The sequence below is a fragment of the Cryptomeria japonica genome, chromosome 1, assembly GCF_030272615.1.
Source record: "Cryptomeria japonica chromosome 1, Sugi_1.0, whole genome shotgun sequence".
Taxonomy (NCBI): domain Eukaryota; kingdom Viridiplantae; phylum Streptophyta; class Pinopsida; order Cupressales; family Cupressaceae; genus Cryptomeria; species Cryptomeria japonica.
Window position 1 is genome coordinate 633969850 of NC_081405.1, and position 25678 is coordinate 633995527.

The window sequence follows — 25678 nt, forward strand, 5'->3', positions numbered from 1 at the left end:
TGGAAATGTTGTTCAATATCAAGGAACATCTCTATGTGGCTTGCATGACGATGGCTGATCTTTTTAGTGTTGCATATTTCCTAGAGTTGGTTCCTATGGTGAATTGTGGTTGTTCGACAATTAGGGCCTATTCTCTTGCTTGCACTATGCATTTGGGGGTCTGCACCAACATTGGAGGTTGTGATGAGTTGTATTTGGGCCCTACTATGTCTTGATGTGAGCTGTATTGTGTAAATTCATTTGAAAATTGTGTTTTTGGGCTGACTCCTAAAGTGCAACACGTTTCGTCTACATGTTACCTTGTTTATGGCTTAGGAGGATATGCACCAATATTTCTAATGTTTTGGGCTACATAGAAAGATGTAATATAAGTTTTTTTAAGGTTCATCAATCTCTTGGTTTGGACCACTTTCACCTCAAATATGTCTTGAGGCCGTCTTGTTGAGGTCATTGCTTGTATCTTGTTCTAGCCAACCTAATTTGATGTTTTCTTTATATTGATCAAAATATTGTTTCTAGATCAAAATATATTGATTCTCTCTCTCTCTCTCTCTCTCTCTATATATATATATATATATATATGATGCTCTGCAAAAAGGATTAGAAAATCTGTTTGATGGCAACACACACAAGAGCACAAGAAACAAACGTTAGTGTTAGCAACAAAAGATTATCCTAAACAAGCATATCAAGAGAGATATTAAGCATGAAATAGAAAGCATATAAACATAGAATAAAATAGCTAATCAAGATGCTCATAGTTGCTCCTCCCTTGTTCCTCTCCTCTCCAAGTCCCAAATGAGTGTAGCTCTCAGCAGCTTTTTGCACTATGGATGCTTATGGAGGATTGAGATTTAATATTAAGCTTCAAATATGAAATGAAAAGCTAAATACTATGCTATTGATGCTAAAATGATTGATTTTACCAAAAAGACAAGATTTTAGTTATGCTATGCTAAATGCTCTCTAAAAATGTCTATAGCCTAAATGCATACAAGTTTTCAGGATCTGGATTATGAAGGAATGGGCTCTATTTATAGGAAAAATGGAGCAATGGATGGCCAGGATTGAAAGGTTTAATCAAGGGTCAAGCTTGAAAGTTGGGGATCCATGTGCACAATTTGCACCAATGAAATGGTGACAAGTGTCAACATAAGATTGGGTTGAGAGAAGAGGTTGGAGGCGTTAAATGCCTGAGGAGACCTCATGGTTATCTAGAAGGTAAGGGTCAAGCCTAAATTAGGATTACCCACTGGATTAGGAGTTAATGCAAGGATAAACCTTTGTGCAAATGATTAAGAGATAATCATGGTCAAAGCATTAAAGGCTTGATGAGACCCTTGGGTTGGGTAGAGGTTGAGTCAAAACAAATGTTTTAACCATGTAGGAGGGTTTGGGTTAACCATTAATGGTTTTTGAAGACTTTGTGGATTAAGTGGTTGAAGGTTGGAAGCTTTCAAAGGTTATCCAAGACTTTGAGACATTTAGTGGTTGAAGGTTGGAAGCCTTTAATGGTTATCAAAGACTTTTAGGCTTTGAGAAGTGACTCCATTTTGCTTAGGAATGTGACAATAATTAGGGGATGGATTAGGCTAATTAGGAAGAGGTTAGAAGAATCTAGAAGGGGATTAGATTTTGCAAGTGGATTTGGTGGGTGAGGGAAAATAGGATTTTATTTAAAATAAAAATTCATTTATTTCAATAAATGTGTGCAAGTTGTATTTGGATAAATATTCAAATAAATATTAATTTATTTAAATGAGAAAAAGGAAGATAAAGCATTAAAATGCTTGAAGACTTTGAGGGGAACCATTAAAGGCTTGAAGACTTTAAGGAAAACCATTAAAGTCTTAAGAAGACTATAGAAGGAAGCCATCAAGTTTGAATACTTTAAGGGAAACCATTAAAGGTTTCAAGTGGGTGAGGATAAATAGGATTTTAAATAAATAATTTATTTAAAATAGTTGTGCAACTTGCTTTTGTAGGAAAATACAAGTGGGTGGAGGATAAAGGTGATTTTAAATAAATAATTTATTTAAAATAATTGTGCAACTTGCTTTTGTAGGAAAATACAAGTGGGTGGAGGATAAAGGTGATTTAAATAAATGATTTATTTATTTAAATGTGAGAGGTGGGATTTTGGGGGATTTAAATAAATATTAATTTATTTAAATGTGAGAGGTGGGATTTTGGGGGATTTAAATAAATATTAATTTATTTAAATGTGAGAGAAGATTTAATTAAACAAATATGATTTATTTATTTAATTAATGGTATGAATTTGGTTAAGTGAATTAAATCAAATAAATTGAATAATTTATTTAATTAATAGGAGAAGAGGGTTAAGATGAATTAATTAAATATTAATTTAATTAATTATTAATTGATGGTTAAATAATCAAATAAATACTAAGTATTCATTTAATTAAGTGGACAGATTTATGTGACTACAATATATATAAGAGAGAGAGAGAGAGAGAGAGAGAGAGAGAGAGAGAGAGAGAGAGAGAGAGAGAGAGATCAAATCAATTGTAAGTGTATGGGATTATGAGATGTGAATCATGATGCAAAAAATGTGTTTGGTGAAAGATTTTGGAGTTGAATTACTTAATAATTGCTTGACGTAGTGAGTCAGGACTAGCAACATTCTAAGGAGATTGATGGAGGCTGTGAGCCAAAGGATTATTCATTGTAATTCAACTTATCATGTACGCTTCTTTGAGATAGCGAAATCTCTTTAGCAAGTCCTTGTATCTTGCTTTGAGGTATTGAATCTTTGCAACAAGTCATTCTAGGAGCTGTGTCTTCGTTAGGAAGTGAGCCTTAGAACAAAATTGTAATCTTGTTCGTATATTGTAAGATTTATCACCATGTTTTTTCTCTTGTTAGGGTTTCCACATAAATCTTGTGTTCTCTTGTGCATTGGTGTTCATTGCCTCATATTTCATTGCTACTGATTTGATTAAGGGTTTTGAATTTGAATTGTATTAAAATGGTTTAAGTTTTGAGGATATTGATTCACCCCCCTCTCAGTATCTAGGTGTGTTTGACATATATTGGTTATCTATGATGGGCTAAATAAGGCCAAAATACATAAGCATGGATAAATTAAATTAAAAAACACACTCAAAATGGGGTGCCAACAATATTTATGACAAGTAAAAGGAATATTCTATTTTTAGCTTGTGAACTCATCTTAGGATTTAGGTGTTGATTTTCTAACTAGATATTTAAATACCACCTTTTGGGGTGGTTTTAGCTCATGGTTTTGTAAATACCATTTGATGGTTTCATGTACTTAAATCCAAACCTCTAGTAGGTGATACTCTTGTAAGGGCTTTCTCTACAAGTGTATTGTAATTATGTTTAGATTACTAAATAATAAATTTATCTACCTTAGAGTGTGGGTTTTTATTTTCCTAAGAGGACTTTCCCCATGTAAGACTATGTTGAATGATTTTGAACTTAAATATTTTATATGTGTGTCCCTTTCTTTGATTGTAAAGATCTAAATTTTGCACTATACTCTCCTTTGGGATTAGTTTAGGAAGCATTTTTTGTTACCTTTCTTCATTCCATTCGGTATTAGATCTTGATCAACTTAGATTCTAGGTGTTGGATAGATGGTTTTATTATACTAATATTCAACTGAGTTGGATCTTGCACATAAGGATTTGTTCTTATTATAGGAAGAGATGATAAGCACATTCATAATAGAAATGGAGTTCTTAGACACAAAATTTGAGCTTTGGAAACTTAATATGGAGGATATGTTCATGAATATAGGTGTATGTGTTGCAATATCAAAATCAAAACCTATAGCTAAATCACAAGAATACTATTTGAAAAATGGACATAAAATTTAAGAGTCTTATTATACTCTATTTGGGGGATTCAATATTACTAAATATACACTAAGAGACCACCATAATACTTATTTGGAAGAAATTAAGATAGTTGAATCAAGCTAAATCTCTAACTTTTTTTTTTAATGAGAAAGAAGTTGTACACCTTAGGATGGATGATAGTGGCTCTATGGTTGAACACCTAAATGTATCTAACATGGTCATTACCCAATTGCATTCTAGTGGATTAAATATAGGGGGATCATTGGATGACTTTATTGCGTACTTTGCCTAATTCATGGGACCACCTTACTATAGCTATTGGGAGCAATACCAGCAAGTTAAAAAATATATGAGGTGGTAGCATTATTCTTTAGAAGAGATGCAAATAAAATATTCTAAATTATCCAAGTAGGCCCAAAATAATTAATGTAGATAAAAAGAAAAAGGTGAGAATAATGACAAGAAGCAAGACAAGTCTAGATCCAAATCACATGAGAGATCTAAATCTCCTCATATGTTCAAGGGAAAATGTTGGAACCATGTCCAATAATTCCATTACATAAATAGACTAAAGGAGGAGAAGAAAAATATTAAAAAAGAGATTTAGATGACAAGTTTGAGAAGCCCTCCGAGGATGATGGTGATTCATTTATCATAGCCTTGGCTACACATGCATTAAAAGGTGTGTGGTTGATTGACTTTGTTGTAATGTAAAAAATTGCACATCCTTACAAATTCACACCATATTTTGCACTTACTTTGGATTCCATCCCCTTACTGTGTTTTTATGTTCATTTTAGTCTTTGCTTTAGCCTATTTCCCCATGGTTCTAAGGACTTGCCTATTGCAATCTTTCTTTTGTCAAACTAATATTATAGTTGCCTAAACCTGATTTTTTTATTGTGTTTTATCTTTCCCAGATCTTAAACTATTAGATGTTGTTACTATGTGTGGATGTTTACATGACACACTCATCAAATCGAGGATAATCAATTTATGCAATTTCACAAATAGATTTTACATGACATGAAGAACATTATTATGTACAATTTATAAAACCTATATCATCTCATTAATTATTATATTCATTACTATTAATTTATCAACTCAACTAAATTTACTCAAGATTAATTTGTATGCATTGATTACATTTATTTAATTAGCTTAATTTATAAATTTAAGTGATATTTCTTTTCAATATTATATAAAAATAGAGTACTCAATGTGCTCCATGACCACTCTCATTAATAATATGTGTGAGAAAAACAATGTACACAATAAGTGTTTATAATAATTGTACTAATAATTTTTTCCCCCAAAAATAGATAATCTACAAAAAAGAGAGTTATATAATTATACAAATATTTTTCCTTTGTAACCAACCATATTGTTTTAGTATATCATTCATTTTTCTTAGAGTAAATGCCTTTCAATATTTTTTTTCAACATACATTAAAGGTTAATGGGGTTTATTTTATTAATAAAGCTTGCACCACATGTTAATTTAATTTCAAATTTACTTGAGACCTCATAATTAATTATAAATTGATCTTTATATCTTTTATATACAAACCTATTTATTTTACCTATTTTTTTATCAAATAATTTATTATAAAATATAAACTTAATTAAAAACATATACCACTTTTACATCATTATAAAACATCTATTCAAAGACCACTTCTAAATATAAAGGGCCAAAATTTTAATAGGGGAAACATTTTAGGTCAACCTTATTGGTAAAAGTTTGATGGCTACTCATAAGGTAATTCTACCACATGATAAGTAAGAGAGATAGATATGTAATGGAGCCAAATTTTGGAATATGGATGATTGACATAAAGGAAGATCGATAAAAAATAGCAATGATAGCTACAAATAGATAGTAAAATATGCATAAAAATGGGAAAACAACATACATACAAGATCTTGTAATCACCAAAGTTTATAATGAAAGATATATGTTTTGATTTAATAGATTTATAAATAATTATATATTGAAGTATTTGCTACTACTAGTGTTATGTAACAATGTGAATAAAGAAATGCTTCATGAACTTCTGGAAATAGTTAATAACAAGACTATGTGCATACTATCATGGAGTACTAATCATTTCATGCAATGCCTTTATCCTCTCATGCATCTCAACAAGTGGTGAGCTAGTGCTATTTTGATGTGACATCTCTATTATTAGGAGGTTATCAATTTATGTAGGAGTAGGGTGGTGATCATAATTATTACATACATCCAATAACAAGTACATAATCTCATATCAAACAACACATTATAATGCCTCACAACTTGAACTAGGGTGATGTGGGAATGAGCACAAAAACTCATATCAAATAATATATTACATGCACTAAATCCCTATATCATTGAAAGGTGGACACACACTCTCAATTCGTTGCACCATTAAGATGCATGTATGATATTTAATATCAAACAATATATTACAAATGCAATTTCTCACATCACTAAAAAGGTGCATGTCTAAAAAGGTGCATGTCTAAAAATAGATACTAAACAACACACTATAAGTGGCTAACATAGAATATTATATCCAACAAGACACTACAAACACTAGTTTTCTACACCACTAAAAAGTTGGATATTAAGTTCAATTCAAACATCATATTATAACATGTGAATATGAAAATACAATAGAATAACAACTTACCATTCAATTTTTTTAATATTGAATCAAAATAATCTCCAAAGAATTTTGATAAATACAAAAAGCCCACATTATAAACTGAGTTGGGTCACTTTCAAGAAGCCCCTTGTAACATGTTATAGATTGCACAAAAAGCTCAATCTAACCAATGCACCATGGCCCCACATATGCTTTTCTTGTAAGAAAATAGCAGTTGTTATTACTTATATATGATCATAGGAGAGTGGGCTTATACCCATAGCATGGGAAGCCATTGAAATAATTATACCCACTATCTCGTCACAATCGACGCTTGAAGAAGCAACACGTAGCATCCGTACCCATCGACGGCTGAAATTTCTTTATTTGTCCGCCCGTTAGCCAAATCCTCTGTTTGCACAGTAGCTTACAGAGACTCGAAACTTTTTTCTACAACTCATTTAGCCGTTTGCACCTCCCTTCCGCAGGATCGAACCCCGGTCGTTCGCCCCTAAAAAATAAAACAAAAAAACCCTAGGGCTTTTCTTAACGGCCATGGCTAACGAAGCTAATGGAAAGGTAAACACCATGAAAAAGAAAGAAGAGGCACATAATTATATAAAATTGTGCAACGATCTGTTTGTTTTTCACTTTTGGGCATACGAATTTTACTGATATTTGACCTATTTGTTGTTTTATGTTTGGCAGAAAGAGATGTTGGTGTTTACAGAGCTGCTGGATTCTGTGATAATTGACGTGGCTTCCGAGTGCCACAGAGCGGCGCGGCTGGGGCTCGATCCGAGGCTGAACGTTGATGAGGAGGAGGAGATTAGGGTTTCCATGGAGGCCAGGGCCATGGCTGAAGACCCAGACAATGGTGGTAAATACACTGTCGATTTGTTTGGACAGAGCCATCCTGCTGTGGCCAGTGATATTTTTAATTGTATGAACTGTGGGAGGTCGGTTGTGGCTGGTAGATTTGCTCCTCACCTGGAAAAATGCACGGGGAAGGTAAGAATCCTCACGAACCAGTTTTGTTGCTTTTAGACTCTTTTTTCTTTTTCGTTTTGGTCATTTTAATGTTTGTCGTGTGTTTTACTGTACTCTTTTCCTTTTCGTTGTTTGGAGCCTTAGGTAGTGTTCAAGGTTTGTTCTACGTAGACTTAGTGCTTTGGCATTATTTGTACTTTGTGCTTTTGGCACATATATTTATGAAGTGGGTAACTAGTAGGATATATTATGATTTAATGTTAATTGGGCCAACACCTTTCTACTAGATATTTTCTAGTGTGGGGCCGGTAAATTTGACGGCTGCACCGGCGTGGATATTTTTTTGGAATTGTGGAATAGTTTAGAACTCTTTGTGGCTTCAAATTAAAAATAACTTTTATATATTTTAAAATAATTATCTTTCCCTCGAGTTGGTTATACCTTAAAAAAATAAATGCAACATAAAAAATTTCATATCATTCTCGTTACACTCAACTCACCTGAGTTTCACTGCAAAGTCATTTAGGAAGTCTATATTGATGAAGAAGCAAATAAGTTCACTTTTAAATTAGACAGTCACCTATCCATCAACCGTTATTTCTGTATTTTAAAATTATCTTTCATTCTCATTTGAGTCATATGAATTTAACTGCAAATCTCATATGAAAGGCTAAATAGATAAATAAGGAAGGTGGAATAATATCCGCAGTCCATGATATCAGCATGCATTGTTTCTAAATTTGATTGTGTGAATTATTTTCCTCTTTATTTTGTATCAAACTCCATAATCCATCAGCATGAAACAGAAAGTAAGAGAAGAGAACTCCAGAAACAATGTGTGCTAAGAAAAATGGAATTCACTAGATGGCAGGTTGAGAAAGAAGATCTATAAATTTTAAAATATCAAACAGTGACTGTTTGACCCAACCTTTGGCTGAGAGAAAATATCGATCATATTTAGGTCTATATGTAACTGCATGATGGGTAAATTATAATAATGAAAGTTAATGAGGATGGAAGAAAATTTATTTAAAAAATCTCAAAATAGTGAAAGTAGTCGTCAAATTTAAATGTTGGGGCCAAGTTGAAATGACATATGTACATATTTGGAAACTAGGCTATATTTACTTTTTGATGGTGCAAAGTTTACTATAAGGAGCTGTATAAGGCATTGATGGGCTCTGCTTTATGGTTGTTTTTAATTTGTATCGTCCTATTCTTGGATATATTATTTAATTCATATGTCTTGTAAGTCATGTGCTACCTTATTGTTTGCTTGGTAATGTCAACTTAGGTCTCTGTAATGGACAATGCCATACAACCGTATGTGTTCCAAGTTATAAGACCACCTCAGTGACTTCAACTTGGGTCAGTGTTATGGAGATATTATTATAATATTATATATACATATTCGAAAAATGTGGGCTGCCTTAATTGAATGTGTGGTGATTTCAACTTGGGGAGCATTCTTTTTCATGAATGCACCATTACACCACAATCCTTTGGACACCTCAGCAGTTAAAAATAGATTTAATTTGTACGCGTTATATTAGATTTATACGGGTTTGAACTCATTTATAATGAAATAATAAGTATTGACTTCTTTTAAGCGTATTATTATTTTATTATCGTCCATTTATGTAGTGGATGATCCCCACCTCTGATAGAGGGATGCAGGTTCCCTATAACTTTTACAAATGAGATTATCACATTCCAACGTTTCTTTGAATTTGGGGTTGTGGGAATGGCAATTTTTTTAAAAGACAATAATGAAATTTTATAAAATAAATACAGTAATAATGTGCTGAGTTTGCAATGGAAGTCCATGGATTTGACGATTCATCTTTTAATCATAATATGATTTTTCATTTCATCAATAACGTCACAAACCTAGATATCTAGATAGAACATTTTTATTGAGTGCAATCCATCTTGACGCTGCTGTAATGGTGAAATTTACATATGATGCCAATTCCCATTTATTTTTGAGCTCATTTTCACATAATGTCTTAATACAATTACATAGTGACAAGTGGCACACTCGATTGGTTCCTTCCTTGATCCTTTATCCATCCCCATTTGCACATACTTCTATATATTCAGCTTTATTCCATCCCTAATCATTGTGCATTCCCACATAGTTGTCAGAATTAGACATTTATTCAACCTATCATTGAACCAGTATCCATACATTCATTTGCTATCTTGAGATCCATGTCCTCATGTACCAGATCAGTCCCGTGGTGTGCAAGTTTGATCTTTAGCTGTAAGGGATTGATCCCCAAATTTCAATAATTCAAATATAAAATTGCCGATTCTTGCCCTTTTCCACTACCCATTGGTATTTGTGCAATTATTCATTATGGCTTGTTATTTAAAGGCATTCATTTGTGTAAGGAACTCCAAGGATAAATCATCATAACGACATTTTGATTTGAAGCCTAAAAGGAACACATCTACATTGGAATCAGAACACATCCGCATCTAGGACACCTTCATGTTTGAGAGTGCTGTCTTCTATATTTTCTTAAGGTTGTAAAGCCAGTCTATCAAGCAGGTTGATTGAAGAGAACTCGAGTTTTCAATCCAGCAGCTTTACTAAGGCATTTTTAAATACCTCCGGTCCTTATGCTCCATTAGATAATGACTTCGAGAGGCGTTATACAATTGTATATGGGTGTGAAGAATAAAACTTCCCAGGAGTTAAATTGACATCCATTTAACTGTTTTAGAATTTGTCTCATTAAAACAAATTCATTGCCAGTAAATAGCAGGGACGTGTATTTTCTTTGAAACTACATAATCATAAATGCCGCTGCCTTTGCAGAGGGAGGCCCCAAGTTTTTTGTAATGGAAATAAATATTTTCATAAAGTTTAAAATGAAAAAAATGGATATGAAAATAATAAAACTAATTTTAATGCTCGGAGTTAAAATATTGCCTTTACTCTTTTACCTATAAAATTTGTTATTTTCTAGACTTCATCTAGCATTTCTTTCATTTTATTTTTTATGAATTTTTTTCTTTTTATTTATTTATTTTTTAATTTTGATATTTATTGGTCATTTTCATTTAAACAAATAAAGTGATGAGTTTTTATTTAACAAACTTTATTTATAATAATAAATGAAATTATAAAATATAAAAAAATGAATTAAGCTTTGTTTGTAAGGCAGTATAAGAATATTTTCAAAAAGAATAAAAAATTGAAAATGACACAGCTTTGATAATTTTTTAAAAATAGATTAAAATATACTAGCATATATATCTTTAATAAATCCATAGAAGTTGCTTATTCCACTTATATGGATTGTAAAATTGATTTAAAAAGTAGCCACTTCGAGAGGATATCTTTTAGTGTATTTTATAGAGACTTTTTAAAGATATATATGCTAGTAGAGATCACGGTGAAAGAGGTTACAAAATTCTGTGGATTGCCAGATTAGATCCACGCCTTAGAGATTAGTTCATACTGTGCAGGATTGATCCCAAGTCACTTGGGGTCAACCCATAGAAGATTTTGGGTATGTTATGTAATGTCCCCTTCCTAACCAGTTGAGTTGGTGGACCGTTAGCCTATTCAGTTTGGTTCTCGTAGGCTAATGTGTTGGGGTTAAGGAACTTAGGAGGCAGTTTGTCCAACAATTTGGTAGTATTTGATGTTTTGTTGAGCTTCCACTGTTGTTATGCCCTTTTATGGGTTGAGTTTGGATTAGTCTTCCAATACTTACTATGTTTAGTAAGTCAATTTGGACCATAGAATGAGCTAGTTGGTAGGGTTTCTATCTTTAGTATTGTCTGTGGATTCAGTGTTGATGATTATCTCAGTGTTTTATATAGTCTATAGGTTTTAAATAAAATAACAATAAGTTTTAATTAATAAAGTTAAATTAAAGATTAAATTTTATCGTTATTTTAATTTATTTAATGAAGGGTCTATAGAGGCAAGTTATAAAATAAAAGGTGATTTATTTTGATAGATGGGCCTTTTTTTCGATCGGTAATAGATATTATTTATTATTAATGTAAAATATGAAGGTACAGATATAGAGTTTTTGGACTTCCCACCTTCAACAACTATCAAATCCCAACAAATCCACATTGTCTACACTGCTACTACCAGCCCTCACAAAAACTTTACAAAAGCCACATTGTCTACACTGCTACTACCAGCCCTCACGAAAACTTTACAAAATCCACATTGTCTACACTGCTACTATCAGCCCTCACAAAAACTTTACAAAATTAATAGTACTAGCCTGTAATGTCCCACCCCAGGAGGAACACTAGGAATTGCCACTGAACAACCTGCTTGTTTGTTTAGATTAAAAATACTATGTTTTTCTTTTAAGGTGTTCTTTCAAAGCTAGACGGAAGTGCAGAAGTGTGTATTCTGTTTGGGTTTGGGTTTTGTAATGTGAAACCGAGCATATATTGCATATAACTCAAACTGATAGTAAAACATGGATTTGTAATCTTGAAAGAGTAATTTTCAGATTTACTTCAGTTTAGGAATATTACAAAATTCCCCAAGGGATTACAAAAAGGTATGATAAATAATGCTACTAATCCTATAAGCATACCTGATAAGGTTGACCTTCGTAGGAATGAAGTATGAAGGAGTTATAAAATATTTGCAAGTCTGATTTGTAGTGGCAGCCAAGCTGGTTCCTCAGAAAATGAATTAAAATGTTCCAACTTCTTCAAAACTGATATGAAAACTGTCCCAATCTGCTGGTGATGACTTGTATTTGCATACCCAACATTTATGATGCAGATTAGTGTTCTTCCTTGGCTCCAAACATCCTCAAGGAGGGTCGGCCACACAGGTAGACACCTCTCTCAGCAGTAGCAACAAAACTATCAAAATACTAGCTCCAAATTCCTCTTCTAACTGCTGTAATGTATTGATGAAAGGCTGTTTTTTAGCTTACCAAAACTATATAAAGGAAGGAGAATAGTGATATCTGTCCACTCTAAGCAACCTAAGAGGGGTTGGCCTAGCATAAAGGCAGGCCACTCAGAATTTATGTTAAAACTGTTCCAAACCCCTTCCAAAAACTGATACAAATGCCTTCAAACTGCTTGAAATGGATTTTCATACAAATTCCAATCTGAAAATGCATCAAAAGTCTCTTGTTCACTTCCAACTAGCCAGATAGGGGGTGGCTAACAAGCAAGCTCCTCTTTCAGATTTCAATCAGCAAATACCTCTTCCAAAACTGGTTTCTTTGTAGCCCAACTGAGATCCCTGAAGTAGGATCTCCTTGCACTCTCTTGGTTGGTCTCTCACAGCTGCAAGTGTGTTTACTTATGGAGGTTTTCGTCTCCAATAAGCAGCTCAAACCCTAAGGTTTAGACAAGCTCCTCTAAGGAGACAAGAACAAGATAAAAAACCACATAACACAATGCTTTCTTCACCTCCAAGACTCTTTTATCCTTCCTCAATGCTACGCCCTAATTAGGGCTTCAACAGGAGCACCCACTTATGGCTTTAGGTTGAGTTTAATTAACTCATTATATCACTTCATTTGGTCTTAATGAAACCTTGTTAAAATAATTCATTTTTGCCTTTTAAGACCCCTTTAATATCTCCAATGACTTTGTTATAAAGTCAATTTCATCACTTAATAATTATGGCTTTTTTTCAAGTCATTTTATTATCATAGAAATACCAATACTGTCGATTGATTCCATCCATGTTTACTCTAAAGTGCCCTTTGAAATAGGAGAAAATCACCAGTCCATTGTCCTCTGCCTGTCCTTGTTAGTATACGAGGACTTCGTTAAGAGACTGATCTTGATCTGTTGACTCTGGCTAAGAAGGGGACATTCAATGGCCTAAAACTAAACCCTATACACCTGAATCGTTCATTTTCCACTATAGAGTATACAAAAAACTTACAGATTATATGCACTGTCAATTCAAGACAAAATTTATACAAAATCTTACAACTTACATTGAAATTCATTTTTTCTTCTTTGGTTTGAGAGGACCATTCACCTAGTAGTCTTCCCGAATAAAATTCAACTGTATTTTACCTATGTTACCCCGAGTTTTCGGGACGGGGACGACAGGACAAGTTTTGTAGACAGCAAATTTTTTTACCAATTTTGGGGATGGTGGGGGGATGACAAAGTGGGCAGCTATATAAAATATAGGGAAAATTTAAAATGTATAGGGAAATTTAAATGTTCATATGAAAATCAGATAAAGTATGTATATATACATTATATTCATATGAAAACATGGATAAAGCAGGTATATGTAAATCATAGAACCTTAACATACCACATTTGTGTTCAAAATTTATTGTCAATACTCAACATGCATTCATAATCCAGAATTCATTGTCAATACTCAATATGCATTCATAATTGAAAATTCATTGTCAATATGCTAGCACTTGTTTGCATGTAGTTCATTGTTTCTTTCTGGTTGGAAGATATTTTGATAGTCTTCGATTACAATTATGACCTACAACTGCTTCTTCATGCACTACAAAGTTTTGGGTGTTTGTGAAATTCATTACAAAGCTGTTTTTCATTTTTCTGAGTGCTTTTGGCTATGATTCAGATCTGTTTACTTTTCATATCAGTGAAAAGTCCAATATTGCAGACCTGCAACCACTTTTTTACGCACTACCGAGTTCTAAGTGTTTGTGAAATTTATTAACAGGCTGCTGAAATTTATTTCTAAGTGCTTTTGGAAGTTATTTAGACATGTTTACCCATCATATTAGTGAAAATCCAGTTTTGCAGACCTATAATAAAATTAAAAAAGGCATTTTTTTAGCATTTGAGTCTTTTTTTTAAAAATGTGCTGGGAAAAAGGGGGACGGCTGGCTGTCCCCGGGACGGGTAGGGGATGCCACGGACGTCCCCAACCATATTGGGGACGAGGGGCGCCGTCCCCAAGTTTCCGAGACGTTTCCCACAGATTTTGCAATTTTGGGGATGGCGGGGGGATCCCCGAAACATCCCCGGTACGGAAACGGGGGATTTTAGCTTGAGGACACATCCCGGGTAATGCAGTTTTTTACCCTTCCTTGCCGCCACTGCCCCAACCGCATTCCACTCTATCTCCCTCTCTTGCAGGAAATCCTTCGAGGCATCCCAACCAATTTGGGCCTCAGCTCATTGTCCATCCTTGTCACTTGTTGCACTCCATCGGATGTAAGGGCATAATGGTGGTTTGAGCTCTTCGACTTGAAGCCTCTCCATTACGAGCCACAATTTCCTCTCCTGGTTGTGCCATTGCCAAGAAGGCGTTCATGCCATATGTTCTCTCATCCCTCACACACTCGTGCATGAGCCTATGGACGTCTTCCTTATTCCTAAGCTCTAAACCCCAAGCCATAACCATGGACACGATGTCAATATTGATGTCGATGTGGTAGTGATGCTCGATCTTCATGAATTTCTCTCTGAGCAAAATGTCCATAATTTGCATGAACATGGGGTCTTTGAATTTAAAAGCACTCCTCATCCTCTTCTCTGACACCTTGCCAAGGAAAGCCAGCTATTGTTTTGGAGTGATCAAGGTGAAATTGGTCTCCATACTTTACTAAACCGCTCCACCTGTCTCTCTCTCTTGTCGTGCTTCTCGAAATATCACCTTGCGAAGAGAATGAAATGACATGTTATAAATAACAACCTCCTCTGAGCATATCACATTAATGGCCCTTCACTTGCCATTATGAGTTCAGTGGGTGGCGGCATACAACCAATCTCAAAACTTGAGTTGTAAATCTCGATAATCCTCCCATATCTCGTCTACCTGCCCCTTAATTAATGAGTTTGCCAACTTGAACATGGTGTTTGCCACCGTGTTCCCACCCCTCATGTGTGGGAAATTTGAAAATCTTAAAAAGAAAGTAAATAATTTCTGATAATTTTAATATGTGTTAAACTTCCAAGCTATAGCCTCCCCTTTGATAATTGCATTGATAATTATCAGAGAATCTCCCTCTAGATGATGTTTTGAAATGGATAATTTTTTTCGTCATTTTGACGGCCAATAATGCAACTTGTGCTTCAGCCTCATTGCTCAATCCTTCCGCTAGCTTCTTGGCTCCCATTGCAATGATACTGCTAGTTTAATCCTATGCTACATATCTTGTCCCCGACAGGCCCGGGTTACCCTTCGATGCCCCATCGAAGTTTACATTGACCCATCCTTCTGTTGGTTTGATCCATTCAAGTTTCAACATATTTGTTCTCCTTTACTTCCAGATTAACCCAGATAGGCCCATTAACGGGGGGCGAATAGATGGGCCTTTATTATTTAATGCTACATTGGAAGATTAAAAAGGAATTGATTTTTATTAAATAAAAGGCAAAAGTGAAAGGGGCCGAATTTGCTTGAGAGCTATAAAGGGAATTTCGTGAAGCTCATTTGGCATCCTAAGTTTGATATTGATATTGCTATTTCTTCTGGAGGAGATTTGCTTCTCTTTGGTTTGTGAGGACAAAAACCCATGCAGACAACATTCACCATATTATTGAAAGATATAATCTGGAGAATTTATTGGTGTTTTCATTTAGGAAACACATTGGAGCTTCATGGTGAATCAGTTAATGCATTAAATCAGTTCATAGCTGCAGATTTTGGAGAGGATATTATCAATTGTAGATTGCAGATTTTGGAGAGGATATTATCAATTGCAGATTGTGATTGAGGAAGAAATTTAGAGCTAATATTTCTTGTTTTTGCTGGCCATACCACTCCATAAGCTGGCTGTACACCTCCATAAGCTAGCTGTACACCTCCATAAGCTAGCTGTACACTTCCTTGCCGGGTGTTTAGGGTTTTGAAGAGCTGTGTTTTTTCTATTTGTGGGTGTTTTGGGTCTGCAACTCCTTTCCTATCCTCAAAGTGGCTTTTGGGGTAGATAGTGAAGGTTGGCGTTCAAGTTTCCTAGTGCCAGTTTGCCAATTTCAATGCCAGTTCAGTCTATTTCTTTGCTGCATTTTCTGGGTATGTTGGAAATAGATATGTTATGAATATTTTGGAACTGTGTTGCCCTTATTTTTGTGGAAAATTGTATTTCCAGATCATAAATAAAATCTGGAACTTTCAGCTTTGTAATTTCTGTGTATTGTCTATTTTCTGAATCAAAAAATTGTTGCAATTTTTTCAGTTTATCTGCACTATATTTTTCATTTGAAAACATTGCAAAAACAATCAAAACACATTCCAAAAAACAAAATATCAAAGCACAAATAGGGCTGCATATTACATGTTACAGTACTGAGACAACAAGCACATCAAAGACATTAATGTTTGGACCTTGACAAATCAGTTAAGCACTGCAGTGGCATATTTCTTCATCATTGTTTTAAAAGTTAAATACCCTAATCTTCTCACATTTAATTTTCCGGAAAATAGCATTTTAATTATCAATTTCCAGCTGAATATTTAAATCTAGTTTAATTTGTACTTTGTTGGTATGCATCCGTTTGATTAGTCGAATTTTATGTAAAAGGGATTTTATTCCCTTACAATGATCTGAGCTATTTTTTAGCCCTGATTTATCTTTTCATTTTGTGTGGTTGTTTACTATGTGTGGTTGTCTATTATATGTGGTTGTTCTCCCTTCTAAATAGTTTATATTATGCTTCGGTGAGTATTCTTTTCCAAAGATGGATTGATATGTTTAGTAGTAGAAAGTGTTGTGCATGCTTTCAATTGTTTATGAAGTTGAAAGTTGAATTTCTATCAAGGGCTCTTTGCTTGTTTGAATTTAGAGCTTTCACCTTATGGCTTGCTTGTTTCAATGCGTTGAAAATTATTTTAAATAGTAATGTCCTTCTGGTTTGAAAATTTATTAGATGGTAGATCCCATTGTGTAGATCAAAATGCTCTTAGATTTGGCCTCCCCTAAGATGTTTTTGAGTAGCTTTGGAAAATGTGTAAAATGTAACATTTTTTGTTTAGTCTTAAATTTATTATTTTACTGGGAGATGGATATAAATATGCACTTCATTATTTCCCTTTGCATGAGATCATAGTTTGGTTTTCATATGAACTTTTGGCAGCATTTGAGTTTTGTGATCAAAATATTTGTATTTTACCACAGGCAACAATTCTGTCAGGAGTTAGATTTTGTAATTCTAGCTGCTCTTCTCTTCTGGTGTTGATCCTAACTACTATTATTTTAGCATACACACTCTATTGCTCAAATTTTATCCTGGCAATTTTGTGGGAACTGCAAGCTTGCTGTCAATTTCTACCAATTTTACTACTTGAAAGCAGTTTTTCCAACACATATACCTTAATCCTCAATTTAAAATTTAAATGGCCATTAGAAAGTGGAAGATCTAATTACTGCAAAAATCTCTTGGGCATCATGAGAAAGATAAGAGGCTATGGATATCAAGGAGAAACAAAAGTTCTTGTATAGAGTGAAAGAGGTTTGAAGACTTCTTGGGATTACATTTAAAGATGATCTCTATCACATTTGAGGCAAGAAAGACATCAGAGAAGCTTGGGAATAAACTGACAAGTCTTTCCACAAGCCAACAGTTATGGCACTGTTCCAATCAATTATGAGATAAACAAAATAAGCTATGCTGGTTTTGATCATTAAAGTCAACGAGCTGAAGGTCGATCGAGTAAGCTGGATTAGAGTTTGTCAAATTCGATAATGAATACACTTATCTCATTCTAGAGGTTTTGCCTTCTGAGTATGATATTTTTAGCCCCAATTTCCTTTCTATTTACAACACTACTCTTAATGAAACAGATAAATGTGCACTTGAAACTTTTGGAAATATACTTTGACTTTGAGTAATAATTTGTTAGCCCCATTTTCAAATAAGTAAAAATTTCAAAATTTTCATGTCAAACTCTTCAAGATAATAACTTTCATGGCCAAATATTGTCTCACTTGAAAGTTATGTGTTGTTCTCTATTTTCAAATCAACGGATCTATGAAGAAAATTCACAATCTCCAAGGAAACCAACTATAATGGTTCAAAAGCATTGATAAAATGAATTCTGTAACCTTCTCATATTGGTTGAAGACTAAGGGTTGATGACTTCACTTGTAAACTTTCTCTCACTTTTGCTAATGTTGAATTAATGACCACATTTTATTAGCAAAAAATAAATGATTATATGTGTTCAAAACGAGAAGGCTACTGATGGTGAGAAAAATGCCAATGATAAAGGCCAATGGAGAAATGAAAATAATGTCTTGTCGGCACTTTCGAAGTCATTCAAAACTCACCAACTAATCTTCATTTCACCAATTGCATTGACAAAAAAAGGTTGAATCGTTGGCCAAAAGTATTCTCAACGGTGCAAGAATTGGTTATTTTGTCCATCAACAATTTGGAAAAGTGACCTAAGTTACCGATTTGCCGATGAATATTTTAAACCATTTCAAGCCAATACAAATTGGTGTTTTGCACAAGACTCATAACTTATTGAAATGGCAAATGCTATCTCCATTTTATATCTCTATCGACCATTTTTGCTAATTTGGCCAAGTTAACAAAGAAGCTGTTGCACTTGGGTTTTTCATCTCAAAGGATCCGAATGTTGGCAACTTGAGGCACTTTTTCAAATTACTCCTCCATCCATTCTTATCGGCAGCATGTTCGAGTTTTACTTTCTTATCGGCAAGTTGTGGCGTTTTCATAAATCACCGATGAAGTGAAGATGCACTTTGGTTCATTATTCATTCAAACTTTGGCAAGTTGGCCAACTTTCACAAGTTACTGACAAAGGAGTTTCTTGTTTGTTTTCGAATGGTTAAAGCGGAGTTAGTTATGATAACTACTTCAAGATAACTACTTCATCGAATGCAATGATGGTAGAATTCACTAGAATTCACAAAACACAAGTAATTAGCAGAAGCAAAATCAAATTCCAAAAAACCTTTGTGAATATCCTCCCTACCGACACGAAACAGAGCTTTCATACAGGTTATGATTATGCATGCAAAATGTACAAGCGACAAGAGGTGTGAAGACAAGATTTGCAACGTTAGCCGCCACCCTCTCTGCGAGTGCAAAAATGGAAGCTTCGAACGATACACAATGTGAGAGCACAAACAAGGCACGGTGAACTGTTTGACAAATGTCTCAAATCGATGTCATCTCATGACATGCGATGATTGCAAGATATACAAAGAGGAAACTTCTAAGCTACTGCAGTTGTAGGTGTAAAGTCACATTCCACAAACTCAGCCAACAATGATTGCACGACATGCTCAAAATCGAGAAGTTGAAATGGCCTTAGGAACCTGCAAGCAAATGCAACATGTGAACAAAGAATGGAAACATTGACAAGTTCCATTAATTGCATGATCAAACGTCTCAAGAAGATGTCGTTTCCAGGAATGAAATAAAACGACTGCAGACCGAGCACAAAATGGAGCTGTTGAAGATGCTTTAGAAACTTCGAAGCAATGCAAATACCAAGTGTAAAGCTTTATTATGCAATCACGTTGTCATCTTCCTTGCCCGCAAGTTAGAATGGGTGCTCTTGAATAGGTTATGAACATGCATCAAAGCAATGGATAAAAAAAACCAGTCTTTTGACAAAAATGAGTTAAAGAAGGTCATCATACAAAATGCGATGATTGCAAGGTATGAACATTCGAAAGTTTGAAGCAAATGCAATTGGCTGGTGTATAGCTGAATTCCACATCCTTTCCCCGCATCCTCTATACCTATGTCGACATTGCAACTTCAGAATAAAGGCATAGATAGGTCTACAAGATGCAGAATCATCGACTCATGTTCTAAAAAAAAGGTGGATTAAAGAGTCACTTGGAAGAACACAATGGGAGAGAAGGTTTTGATTTCAAATCTCGATACCAAATGATTAAAGTTCATCAATGCATCGGTTCCAAAGGTGTGGATATTCTTGTATGTAGCGACACTCCGCAATACAAGCAAAGAATTGATGATGAGATCATTACAAAGACCAAAGATGCACATGAAGATGGATAAGCACCTCGCTCCATTCCTAACTTGAAAGTTTCAAGATGTTCTTTTGAAGAAGTGGCTATGTTACTCATGTAACTATAAGTATGCAAATCATTAGTAACCGGACGCTATAAATGCACTCTTATGTTGTTATTTTCTGATTTCTCGTATGTTGAATCGGTGATCCCTTTATGTAATCATGCAAATCATTAGTAACCAATGCAATTGATTAAGCATATCATTTCTTGGCATCTTGAATTGTATGTGTTAGTACAACTTATTTCTTTGTATGTTGAGGTTTGTTGTCCTTCTTTCATCATCAGAGCATGTCTAAAATTTTATCCCCTTTGTAATCGTTATCTATTGTGAAATCTCAATTGGAATTCGTATGTTTATTGTTGGATTTTTTTTGTTCTTTATATTTCTTTAGTTCTATGTTGTCTCCTTTATGTACTTTTAGGTTAAAAGTACACAAAAATCTCAAATACCCCCATCATATGAGGGAGCTGCCCCTCTCAAACGCAGAGGAAGATTGTGGCTTCACCATAATCTCTCCAACTGTTGGAACGGTTGTCACTTCTCTTCGGGCGAACAGGGTCAATTTCGAAGGAGAATTCACAGTGACAAATCTGTTTACCAACATAATTAGATTGATAAAAGCTTGGTTGTTGTGTGACTTGTGTCCTTGCAAATGCAGTCAAGGGAAAAGTTTTCATTGTGGCAATGGGGACTGGCAAAAAATTCTAGTCTAACAATTTTAAAAAGATCAACTCCAATAGAAGCATAAGAGGACTTACTTGTTGTAAGTTTGATCATGGTGTGATGCACTCTTTCAAGAGAAGGTATCACTTCTGTAAGAAAAATGTATGCTGCCCATTTGGGTTGTGAAAATCAGATTCACTGGTAAAAATATCTTAGTTCATATTAATTGGTAACGATTACAATTTATAGAAATACAAAACACTGTAGAAATTAATGATATTACCTACCTCTATCTACCTAATACTGTAGATACATTAATGAAATCTAACAACCTAAGTTGACCATTAACAATATAAGAAATTATTATTCTAACACCCTCCCTTAATGGTCAATCTATCAAAAACACCAAGTTGCCCCTTGAATTTTACAAACTTATCCGGGCTCAGAGACTTGGTGAGAATATCTGCAGTCTGATCCGTCTTCTATCAGCTTGTGGATGTAGTGACAATGAAGTTCAACGTGCTTGGTACATTCATGGAAGATGGGATTTTTGGCTAGTTTGAGCATCCCTTGATTATCAATATACAAGGGAAGAAGGACCTGTCTGTGGCATCTGCATGTCAGAGAGCATCCTTCGGAGCCAAACTGCCTCACATGTGGCCTTGACTGTTCCCCAGTATTCGGCTTCAATCGAAGAAAGAGCCATGACCTGTTGCTTCTTGCTGCTCCAAGTGACGTGGTGCAGGAGCACCTAACACAAAGGCACAAAAGGAGTCTATAAGAGGATAAAAATCAATTCATAAGTATATTCAATTACATTTTCATTTGCAATGTCATTTTGAGTCAATATGAATCAATATGTAAGGCTAAAAGAGCCCATTGTAATGAGTTGTCCAAGTTGTCCTAATAAGGTCTTGAATTAGTCATTTGGTAAAATTTGTATAAAATAACCTTTGAGGGGTAAAATGGTGACAAAAATACATTATTATTCCATCCTAATATGTTTTGAAGGTTCTTTTGAAGGTTTAAAGTCATTTGAGTCAAAAGTTGTAAAAGTTGTAAAAGTTGTAAAATGCAACTTTTCAAAAGTTGTAAAAAGACCAAAATGGGAAGTTGTATGGTCATAAGAGAAAGTTGGGTAGTTGTAACTTCCATGTGAAGATGAAAAGGCTATAAAACCTCTGTAATGGTCGTTCATAAGAGTATGTAAAAAATTGGAGAAGGAATTGAAAAGCATTGGAAACATTTTGGTATCATATTTTCATTGTTTTCAATCTCTTGTTTTGTGGTCTTGAAAGTTTTTCCTCTTGTTTCCAGGCCTGGTACGGCCATGTATAGCCTGGAAACAAGTGTATTTGTATAATGATAGTGTAGTATATTGAATAATATTTCCATTGCTATTGGTTTGAATTGATTTCATTCAGTTTTGAGAAAGTTATGAGTGTTTTGGTGAAAACCGTTTGGAACTACCCAAAACCCTAATTCACAGCTACCAGTTTTGGAAAAATCATCATAACTTTGGATTTAACCATTGGATCTTTCTATAACTTGAAGAAAAGTTTTATAGCTACCATTTCTAGAACCTGATTGGAGCGATTGATCTGGTGATTAATATTTTAAGAGTTATTAATGATTGTTCATGACTGTAATTTCATGACCAGAATAGAGTAAATTTCATAGTTTGGGAAAATTATTGGTTTTCATTTGCAAGAAATGAATAGATGAAGGGTTTAAATGATTCAGGTTTAATGCATAATATATAGATCTACAATCATAATGGATTGATATCTATGGAGAAGATTTGATAATGGTTATTTGATTGATGATTTTGTTGGGAAATATATGACACTGCCTCTAACATGTTGGAAGATTTGTGTTGATAATTGAACTTCACGGATGATTTGAGGTTCTTGGTTGGATTTTCATGACTCTGCATCATGACGACACCAGTACCCAAACTGAATACGTACACAAAAGTGGATTTTTTGTCGTCCACCGATCCTGCCCAATCTGAGTCAGTATAACCAATCAGCTTTGGATCGTTGCACCTGGTATACAGAATGCCATAGTTTGAAGTGCCTTTCACATATCGTAACACTCGCTTCCCTGCAATCCAATGATCAACTTTTGGAGCTGTCATGAAGCGAGAGATGTAGCTGACAGCGAAACTGATGTCAGGTCTAGTGGCAGTGAGATAGATGAGGCTGCCTTCTAGTCTGAATTTTGTTTCTTCTACTGCAGGTTTACAATCCTGCATTCGAAACTTATCCAACAAACTGCGGGCATACTTGGACTGTGAAATAAAGATACAGTCATCAGTCTGCCGCACATCGACACCTAAGCAATAATGGAGAAGCCCCAAACCTGTCATGTCAAAAGCTTGGCACAAGTCCTGTTTGATTGCGGCAATCAAATGTGCTGAATTTCCAGTAATGATCAAGTCATCCACATAGACAACAAGAAAAGGATCTCATCATCGGAAAGTTTGATGTACAAATTAGTGTCAGAGGGACTGCATTGAAAACCATGTTCAACCAAATACTGATCAATCTTGAAGTACCAAGCCCGAGGGGCTTGCTTCAGGCCATAGAGGGCTTTTACCAATCTGCAAACCTGATGTTCCTTACCAGGAACCTTGAAGCCAGGAGGTTGAGTCATATAAACTTCTTCCTGCAAGTCACCATTGAGGAATGCACTCTTAACATCCATCTGATGAAGTTTCCATCCAAACTGAGCTGCAATGGCGAGAAGAAGACGAATTGTACTCATCTTGGCAGTAGGAGCAAAAGTCTCCTCGTAGTCAATGCCCTCCCACTGCGTAAAACCCCAAGCAACCAATCTGACCTTTTACTTATCCAAAGCACCATCTGCATAATACTTGACTTTGTAAATCCATTTACAGCTGATAGGTTTCTTCGCAGGAGGCAAATCAGAAAGAACCCAAGTGTGATTCTTCAGAAGACTATGGTATTCGGTCTCCATAGCCTTTTCCCACTCAGGAATGCCTTTAGCCTCGGAATATGTCTGGGGCTCATGGATGCTGTGAATGTTGGCCATAAGTGCAAAGTTGATTGTATTTCGTTGCTTTCTCTTTCTGAAAGCGGATCTGCCCTCAATAAGCTCATCATCATGAAGATCTTCAATAGTCTTGGCCCACCACTTAGGCCTGAGGGTAGAAGTACCAACATCTAGCATTAGAGGAACAACATCCCCTGGAGTTTCTCGAACAAAGTCATCTGGATGTGAATCCTGTGGAAAATCAAGTGGTGCTGGATCAGTAGATTCCTCATCTTCAGAGTCAGAATGCTCTGAAGCCCTCCCATCGTGGGAACCAAGAGGAAGACGAACACCAACATCAAGAGTCTGCATAGATTGAGTCGCAGGACTAGGAGTAGTAGAAGGCATAAATGGACCAGTAGTCTCATCAACCACAACATCACGACTGAAAATGAGACGATTTGTCTCTACATCAATCAACCTGTGGGCCTTGTGGTTGTCGCTGTAACCAGTAAACATAAGTGTTTGGCTCTTTGAATCCAGCTTAGCATGCTTAGCGTCTGAAATCCATACATGAGCCGTAGAACCGAAAACTTTCAAATGGCCCACTTTAGGCTTGCGTCCTGACCAGGCTTCTTCAAGAGTCATCTTCTTGACGACATGTGTAGGTGACCGATTTAGAAGGTAGACTGCAGTGTAAACTGCTTCAGCCTAGTATTTCTTAGGAACATTTTGATGCTCTATCATAGAACGAGCCATTTCAATAATGGTGCGATTCCTACCTTCAACGACACCATTCTGCTGAGGGGTTTATGGTGTGGTGAGTTGGTGCTTAATGCCATGTGTAGCACAAAATGTAGATAAGTCATTGGAACAAAACTCCCCCCCATTATTTGACCTTAGAGTGACAATTTGACAACCGGATTCTTTCTCAACTAAGGCCTTAAATTGCTAAAATGTACTGAACACATATGATTTATTTTTCAGAAAATACACCCACATTTTACGACTGAAATCGTCAACAAATAACAAGAAGTACCTGCAACCAGTAATAGATGGAGTGTTCATTGGCCCACATACATCAGTGTGAACCAATTGAAGGACCTTGGAGGCTCGCCAAGAATCACCATCCAAGAATGGTGTCCAATGTTGCTTCCCAGCTTGACAGGCTCCACAAACTCCATGATTTTGGGGTTAGATCTCAGGTAGACTAGTAACCAAACCCTCCCGATATAACTGGGAGAGATAGTGCACATTTAAGTGCCCATAACGCTGATGCCAAAGTGTTTTGATGGATGTACTCCTAGCAACCAAAGCATGCTCTTAAGAATCATCAGAATCAGCAAGTCTATACAAACCATGATCTTCAAGTCCCATAGCGATTATAGTACGAGTCTCCCTATCATCGATGCTACAGATGGATGAACTGAAGACAACATCTAATTGAGGAGAATGCCTCATGATCTGACTGACGGAGAGGAGATTATGTTCCATGCTTGGAACATAGTAGACATCAAGAAAATTAAATTTCTACCTCCTGAGTGAATCTGGACAGTGCCCTTA

General features: G+C 35.2%; 1 protein-coding gene across 4 annotated transcripts in view; it reads left to right on the forward strand.

The window, feature by feature from the left end:
• Positions 1 to 6608: 6608 nt before the first annotated feature.
• Positions 6609 to 25678, forward strand: part of LOC131042470 (SAGA-associated factor 11) — a 33613-nt gene continuing 14543 nt past the window's right edge. The window contains exons 1-2 of one of the 4 annotated variants that reach the window (XM_057975768.2): positions 6609 to 7063; positions 7193 to 7495. In XM_057975768.2, coding sequence (XP_057831751.1) covers positions 7040 to 7063; positions 7193 to 7495 — 327 coding nt within the window. In that variant the 5' untranslated portion in view covers positions 6609 to 7039. The remainder of the gene's footprint in view (positions 7064 to 7192; positions 7496 to 25678) is intronic. The other 3 variants (XM_057975769.2, XM_057975767.2, XM_057975766.2) reach the window with 3 other exon arrangements.